Below are 8,627 nucleotides of genomic sequence, written 5' to 3' on the forward strand. Positions count from 1 at the left end.
CAGAGAGGGTTAGGAGCTGGTTGAATGGACATGGGAAATCGGGTGGAAAGGAGGAGTGTGCTGTCACGGTATAGGGAGAGCAGTTAGGATCACATAACAATGTGTGTATAAATTTTTGTAGAAGAGACTTTCACTTAAACTACAACAATAAATAAAAAAAGAAAAGAAAAAAAAAGAGAAAAGGACTCCTTAACCCAAACTGGAAACACCATTTATGGAATCTTAACTTTCTTCCAGCCCTGTAGTATACGTCGTCGGCAGTCTTTGAGGAAGTTATAGAAGAGGAAGTCATGTGACAGGGCTAGAAATTACCCAGTGCAGCCTGTTTGGACAGCTTTCATCAAAGCGGACTGAGGGGTGAGAGCAGGGGTCAACTATTTTAATGCATTTCAACTTTTGCAAAATAAACACAGATTGTAAAACATTGCTGCTGTGAAAGCACTATAAAAAGCAAGTAGAGGTCGGCCAATCTCTGACATTACCACCTGGCTGCCAAGTTGGCCTGAGACCAGGAGTTATAGGCTCAAACCTCCCCCGTCCTGTCTTTCTACCTTCCAAGAGAGGCCCTGCCCTGCAGGAAATGTGAGGTTCCTGGAACCTGAGGTATCAGAAGGTATTTATGTTGAAATTTTAAAGACTTCTAGAGCTTGGGGACTTTCGTTCTAGATAGGAGACTGTGTGACTGAAAAGGAATAATGTACAGCCCAGCTTTGAGGAAGAGAAGAATTCCTGAAAAAGTATCATTCTAGGGAACTTTTTATGAGTCCTAAAAATATCAGTCAGCAAAATGCTTCCTTGGGATACACTAGCGTGTTTAGATGGGCATACTGGAGTTTTGACTCTTCACTATGTTAACCAAAACCAAATCTGGTGCCGACAAGTTGATTCCGACTTATGATGACCTAATGTGTTATAAAGTAGAACTGAGCTCCATAGGGTTTTTCTTGGATGTAATCTTCACAGAAGCAGATCGCCAGGCCTTTCTTTCATGATGCCGCTAGGTGAGTTTCAACCACCAGCCTTTAGGATAGTAGTCTGTTTGTGCCATTTAGGGACCTTCTTCACTATGTTACGGTCATCTTATGGAATTCAGGATCAGACAAAATATCAAAAACGTAGTCCAAGGCAGTTTGGAAGTATAAAAAGAATCTTATTGACATTCTGTCTCATTCCATCATCTTACTGAGAGTATCTCAGTGAGGCTCCCATGCATCTACAGTCCTTGCTTTTGCAATTGTATGTGCCTCTGTTACCTTGTGATGCCATCTGTCTGAAACTTGACTTGTGGTGCTGTGTGTCTGAAACTCTTTTTTTTCTCCTTATATACTATTGGCAATCCCTTAGAAAGTTCAACTGTAGTGATCCATGTGGGGGCAAATGTGAACTCTGATGAGGGAATATAGTGTCAGTAGGATTAACCCAAATCCCCTGAGTATGATTTTTTTAGCTCCCTAATTCCCTGACGTGGAATGATTTCCTTGAAGAGATTGATTTAATCTCTTGCAGTTGATGGATAAACTGTTTGCTAAATTTCAAAACACCAATGGGTTCTGTGCTGGCTGACCACCAGGTTGGGTAGTCGATCCCGTGTGACGTCATTTATTGAGGATTTGCATTTTCATCAAGCCGGGATTTCTAAATCAGAAGTGCTTTTTGTGTCTGTGCAGTCTTTACCTGGCTAGATATGTGCCCTGTGATCTGACACATTAAAATCACTGTATTGCTTTCATTTTAAACATACTATTTCAATTAAAGGATGTCTACACTGCCTGCAGCTGGCATGGTATTCCTGTAAATGGGACCAAAAGGATTATGGACATGACTCACTTTATAGTTAAAAAGGGAGGGAAATTTGTTGAAAGGCATAAAACTTAATGTGCTACAATTGCTTTGATGCATCAAGTAGCAAAATGTAAACATTATGTTATCAGTAAACTAATCATTTGTTTACTTGTAATAGTTTATTTTTGTGCTATTTGTATGTTTAATTATTTTTCATTTTGTTGTATTCTAGGTGTGTCCTTATATGGTTGCTGCTATCTACTTGTAAATACACTTGGAACAGGAGAATTTGGAACGATTTGTTGAGTACAGATACTCCTAAACATGATGCATTTCAAAAGTGGACTCGAATTGACTGAGTTGCAAAATATGACAGTGCCCGAGGATGATAACATTAGCAATGATTCCAATGATTTCACTGAAGTAGAAAATGGTCAGATAAATAGGTGAGTATTTTTCCACTAACACTTTCTATCCAATGGAAGAAATGGCTCTAAAGAATTATTTTGATTTTCAGTTATTCTCTTGATTTATTCATTACTAAAATGATGCTCCATTTGAAGACATAATTTGAATTTCTTATGTGACATCTGTTGGGCATAGTCTGCAATAGCAGATGAAGCAAATAGGAAAGTAATCTATTCATCTTTTCAAATCTTTCAATTGACTGTAATAAAAACGTATAAACACGTTGGACCCCAACCAGCCCTAACTTGTCAAAGGCTCTGTACATATAGATTAGACAGACTGTTGGAATTTCGCTGCGTCCCACATCCGAATGCATACTACAGTCATCTGACCTTGCCCACATTTTAATCAAGCAATGGCTATAGTCATAGTGGCCAGCGTTCCTATGCTAAAACTATAAATGCATCATTACAAAAATCATTCATAAGGTGGATTTTAAATAACAATAGTAGCAGGTGAGCTCAAACAGCTCTACTATTCTAGAGAACTAGTCTATGAAAGAGAGAAAAAAAAAAAAAAAGAAAAGATCCTGTGAGTGAGAGGAGAAGTAGAGAGGAAGAGGTAGAGGTAGGTGAGAAGGGCACTGGCCTGGAAGCTCAGTCCCTAGCTGTGACCTTGGGCAAGTCCTTACAACTCTTGGGTTCTGTGTTTCCTAATTTATAAGAGTAGGACCAAATGTCTTTTATACTTCCCTCCAGCTCTAAAAGAATCTATGACTTGGCATGCTCTGGTCTGCTGATTGTATAGTTGGTTTTTGTGGAGCCTAGAGTCCCTGGATGGTGCAAATGGTTAGCACACTTGGCTGATAACCAAAAGTTTGGAATTTCAGGTCCACTCGGAGGCACCTCAGAAGAAAGGCCTGGCGATCTACTTCCAAAAAATCAGCCATTGAAATCCCAATGGAGCACATTTCTGTTCTGACACACATGGGGTCACCATGAGTTGGAGCCTACTAGACGGCAACTAACAGCAGGAAGCCCTCCTTCTTTAGAGTTAGTAGTGCAGCTTGTTTAAAGCATACGCGTTGCTGTTGAGTTGATTTTGATTCATAGCAACCCTATGGGACAGAGTAGAACTGCCCTATAGTTCCAAGGAGCCGCGGGTAGATTCGAACTGCTGACCTTTTGATTAGCAGCGGAGCATTTAACCACTTTGCCACCTGTGCCCCTGTTTAAAGCATGGGGCCTCCTGAAGGGCTAGGAGAAGAGAGTGGGGTATATAGGATACTTCTTAGAACATCAGTGATGCCACAGTCCTTTGAGGAATCAAAAGGAAATAGGGGTGGGGAAGATAAGAACATATGTCAACTACCCAGGCATCTCCCTAGAGATCATTTCTGATGATCTGCTGTACATTCTGATATAGTCTGTAATTGAAAGCCCAGCGTAGAACCTAGCTGCCATCATTACATACTCTGAAGCTATGGCCCTTGCCTCTCCTTTTTCCCTCCCTTGAATGTTTTTAGAGGTTAAGTTCCCAATTCACTTTTCCTCACTATCACCCAAGGAGTGTTTACTATGTGAGGCGATGGTTCTTGTTATTGACTCAAGTTAATTTCTTTTACCTTTTCTGGGTAATTATTGATAAACATCTACCATTTCTTGAGTGCCATATATTTTACATTTATTATCCGTTATCCTTATACCCATCACGCAAAGCAGGTATTGTTTTGCAAATGAGGACAATTTAAAAATTCAGTCTACACACAAGCAAACTGAGGCTCAGAGAAATAAAGTAATTTGCCCAAACAAAACAAAACAAACAAACAAAAAAAAACCCATTGCTGTTGAGTCAGTTCTGTCTAAAACCCATGTCTTCTATTCTACCCTACTGCCTCTGATTGTAATACTCAAGGTTTGGTGAAAAAGCTGGTTTTAATAGTTCTGTGAAACTGCCATTTGATGCTCTGTCTTCCTGGAGTGTTCTGTAGTCACCACTGACCTCCACTTGGGGTGGAAAGCATACCATTAATCAAGTAGAAAATTGTGGTTTTATAACAAAGCTTCATTCTCAGAGCAATGCAAACCTCAGAGGCCCTAAAGTGAAAGTCTATTACAATATCCAGTTTAGAGTCTGAGCTCAATTTAAAAAGTTTTGCTTATTAAAAATATTAAATTATTACTTAATAATTTAAATTAAAGTGATTAGCACTTAGAAGCCCTGGTGGTGCAGTGGTTAAAGCACTCAGCTGCTAACCAAAAGGTCAGCAGTTCAAACCCACCAGCCATTTTGCAGGAGAAAGATGTGGCAGACTGCTTCCATGAATATGTACAGCCTCAGAAACACTATGGGGCACTTCTACTCTGCCCTATAGGATCACTGTGAGTCAGAATTGACTCCACGGCAGTGGGTTTGGTTTAGTTTGGTTTAGTAGTAGGTGGAAGGAACACCCTGACTTGGGCATCTTCCTGATGAGCCCAGTTCCCCATAGACTATGACGAAGGCAGTGAGTTGGTACAGAGGGAGAGCAGTTGGGTATTGACCTCTTGCTTTGGGGAATTCCATTCCACTATTGCAAATGCAGTGTGGTACGTTTCTTTATTTTATCTCTCCTCCTTCACTGACATAGTTCGTGAATCTTCCTTTCTGGCTCTGGAACAAAACTAAAAACAGCATATGATAGCATGAAGTCAATAAAGGTAAATAAAAATCAAAAAAGACTCCTGCCATGTTTTATTTAAGATTCCTACAGGTTGATCGAGGAGCCCTCGTGGTGCAGTGGTTAAAGTGCTCAGCTGCTAACCAAAAGGCTGGTGGTTCGAAACCAACTGCTCTGTGGGAGAAAGATGTGGCAGTCTGCTGGCTGGGAAACCCTGTGTGGCAGTTCTGCTCTGTCCTATAGGATAGCTATGATTCAGAATCGACTCCACAGCAACAGCTTTGTTTTTTTTTTTTTTTTTAATAGGTTGACCTGGCTTAATTTATTGGACTATTTTAGTAGTCCATGGTTCTTGTGAAAGCCACACCTGAACCTCCCCACTTCTTGCAGATGCTCATATTCAGGGGAGGAAAGTAGGCCCAATTATAGGAATCTAAGGGAACCACCCCCCAAAACAGTGAACATCTAGGTAACAGTGCCTCTTTTTAGGAAGCTAGAGAAAATGTTGAAAACAAGACAGGATGGACCATTGATTTCTGATTACCTGGCACCAAGGTGGTAGTTTTTCTTGGAAACCCCTCATCAGCACAATGTAAAAATAATCTTTTTTAAAATTTAGTTAAAAATAGAGTAGAACCATTGGGTCTTAAGATACCTCTGCCCTTATTCTAGTTCAGTTGTTTCATTTCATGCCCTAAGTTCTCAGTTGTAGAGAGTCACAGAAACCTATGCATGGAACAGTAAAACCTTTTACAATGTCCGCTAGATCAGAGCCGCTGATGTTTTAATGTGAGTATGAAGCACCTGGAAACCTTGTTAAGATGCAGATTCTGATTAAGTAGGTCTGAGATGAGGCCTGAGCTTCTGATTTCTAGCAAGCTCTAGGTGATGCTCATACTGCTAATCTATGGACTATATACTTTAAGTAGCATGCTCCAGATTCTTTCTCTAGAGTGAGCTTCTTCAGTGAAGGGGCTGTCTTTATCATCTTTCTATCCCTTCTATCAGTCATACCTAACATAGTGTTTGGTATAGGCACTACAACTCTTGGATTTTAAAAGCTTGGGCAAGTTACTTTATATCTGTGGACATTATAAAATATTTGTTGAGTGAATGAGAGAGAGGGACAGAGAGGGAGAGAGATGGGAGCTAAACTCATGGCTTTGGATTTAGACTTGTACTGAATCCAAGTTCTGTCAGTAGCTACCTGTGTGGTCTTGTGCACTGAGCCTCAGTACCATCTCTGTAAGACCGGGATAATATAATACCTTACTTCCTGGGAGCCTTGGGGAGTGTTAAATGGAAAAGTGCTCATAGGTTAAGAAATCAGTTCCTGCAGTCAGCCCGCTTAGGTTCAAATCCTGGCTCAACAGCTTAGTTACTAATAATGTAACTTTGGGCAAGTTACTTAATTCCATGTAAAATGCTTGGCACAGTGTCTGGCAATAGTAAGCCTCTTAGGATGAGAAAAGTCTATGCTGATAAAAGTGCATCCCTCTGTCTTTGGCACCGCTCCTTTCTTTTCTACCCCAATGAGTAAAAACATCACTTTAGGTTTTGTATGATGGCTGATTATTGTTACCTTGATATTGGTAAAATATTAGTAGATTATCCTAGGGGCAGCCAGCTAAATATTCATATATTTTAATGTTTACTGACTGTTTTTCTTATCCCTACATAATGCTTATTGTTGTTATGACCCAGGAAGCATCTAACAGAATTTGAGAGTCTCTCAGAAATAATTGTTCTTAAAAGAATTTGGGTCAACTCTTGTCACTACACCCTACATCAACCTTTTTTGTTTTTTGTTTTTTTGTCTTCGTATTATCAGAGTTTATGTATTAAATGTTTATCATTTGGGAATGGAAAGACCTTGAAAAATTATCCTTTCTGTTCTCCTGATACATTTTAGATACCTTAGGAAAGGAGATTCCATAACTTCATCCTCTATTCAATTTCCAAGTAAAAAAATTCTCCCTTTGCTTTAATCGTTCCTGTTACACTTACAATCTCTTTTCTCCTATTTTCGGTAGTTTTTCCACCAAATAAGTCTCTGCTGATGTCTCAGACTTCTCTTCTTGCTAAATGTGTGCCATTTCTTTAATTCTTTCTTTTTATATGTTTTCTAGTCTCTTTGTTGCTTGCTTCTCTCTTCCCATACTCTTTTCCTTTTTTATAGCATGTTAGAACTTCAGGGAAGAACTAGGAAAGGTCATTTAAGTTCAACTACTCATCTCTTTTGGATTATGAATCGTTGAATGAACCTGACTGCTAGCAGTTAAAAAAAGAAGATTATCTTACATGTAAAACCCTTCATTAATTGGATTGGTGGTGGTGGTATTGTTGTTGATTTATTTATGGTTTAAAACAACAGCTCTGTATCGCTCACCTGCCTTCACATGGTGCCTCAGCATAACACCTACATCCTTTTTTGTTGTTGTTGTGACAAATATATATAACATAACATTTCCCAATTCATCCTTTTTATGTGTACAATTCAGTGACACTAATTGCATTGATCATGTCATGAAACCATCACCAATGTCCATTGCCAAGTTTTTCATCACCATAAACAGATACTTAATGCTTCCTAAACAATGACTCCCCTTTTCCACCTCCCTGTCACTCCTGGTAACCTCTAGTAAACTTTGTTCTCTATATAGTATTCTAGATTTTTCATATAAGTGGGATCATACAGTGTTTTTCCTTTGGTTACATCCTTTTTTTTTTTTTTTTTTTTTACTTCAGGTGAAGGTTTACAGAACAAAATAGTTTCTCCTTAAAAAGTACACATGTTGCCCTATGACAATGGTTAGCAACCTCACAACACATCAACACTGTCCTTCCTCAACCTTGGGTTCCCTATCACCAGCTTTCCTGTCCCCTTCTGCCCTCTAGCCCTTGTCCCTGGACTGCTGGTTACATCCTTTTCGAGGCTATGTTTATTCACCGTCACCAAGTCAGCCATTGTTGGGTTTTGTTTTGTTTTGTTTTATTCACAAAGCAATTGGTTACCTAATGGCTGATCAAATTCAGTTTTGTAAGTTCAGATTGACCCAGGTAAAACTTGTTTTTCATAATGCTTTTATCATCTAGAGACCACATGTCAAAGGCACCTTCTCTTCCCTTAGCACATTTTCAAGTCGATAAAGAGAAGTTTAAGTCAATATCTTTGTCAGAGGTCAGTGCTTCCTAACGAGCAATTACATTTTAAAAATAGTGAGATAACTAAATTTGAGATAACCTGCTTGACCTAGTTATTTTGAAACTGACTTTCCCATTACAAAAAGGTTGGTTCTATTAAAACAGAAAAGTTTATTGTAACACAAAGCAAAGATTTAAAGACCTGAAAGAAGAAAAAGTTGAAATACTGTAAAGAGAATAAAAAGGTTCCCATCAAATACTTTATTATTACTTAGCTAGGTTTCCCTGCAGCCTAACCTACTCTAGTTCCTAAATAAACCAAAGCCAGACCAGTTGCGGTCAAGTCAGTTGTGTTTCAGAGTAGAACTGTTCTGTTGGGTTTTCGATGACTTTTTGGAAGTAGATTGCCAAGACTTTCTTCCAAGGTACCTCTGGTTGGATTTGAACTGTGAACCTTTCAGTTAGTAGCCAAGCCCTTAGCCTTTTGCACCACCCAGGGACTCCTAATTCCTGAATTGTTGTTGTTAGGTGCTATTGAGCTGATTCTCGACTCATAGGGACTCACTGTGACAGAGTGGAGTTGCCCCCTAGGGTCTTCTACATTGTAATCTTTACAGGAGCAGATTGCCTGGTC

The 8,627-nt window shown here is 39.3% G+C and overlaps 1 protein-coding gene across 1 annotated transcript in view; it reads left to right on the top strand.

Moving 5' to 3' along the window:
* SLC38A1 (solute carrier family 38 member 1) overlaps positions 1 to 8,627 on the top strand; it is a 94,405-nt gene that overhangs the window by 30,466 nt on the left and 55,312 nt on the right. The window contains exon 2 of the mRNA XM_004384557.2: positions 2,015 to 2,228. Within this exon, the coding sequence (XP_004384614.1) occupies positions 2,107 to 2,228 (122 nt within the window). The 5' untranslated portion in view covers positions 2,015 to 2,106. The remainder of the gene's footprint in view (positions 1 to 2,014; positions 2,229 to 8,627) is intronic.

The sequence above is a fragment of the Trichechus manatus genome, unplaced genomic scaffold (assembly GCF_000243295.1).
Source record: "Trichechus manatus latirostris isolate Lorelei unplaced genomic scaffold, TriManLat1.0 scaffold00123, whole genome shotgun sequence".
Classification (NCBI taxonomy): Eukaryota; Metazoa; Chordata; class Mammalia; order Sirenia; family Trichechidae; genus Trichechus; species Trichechus manatus.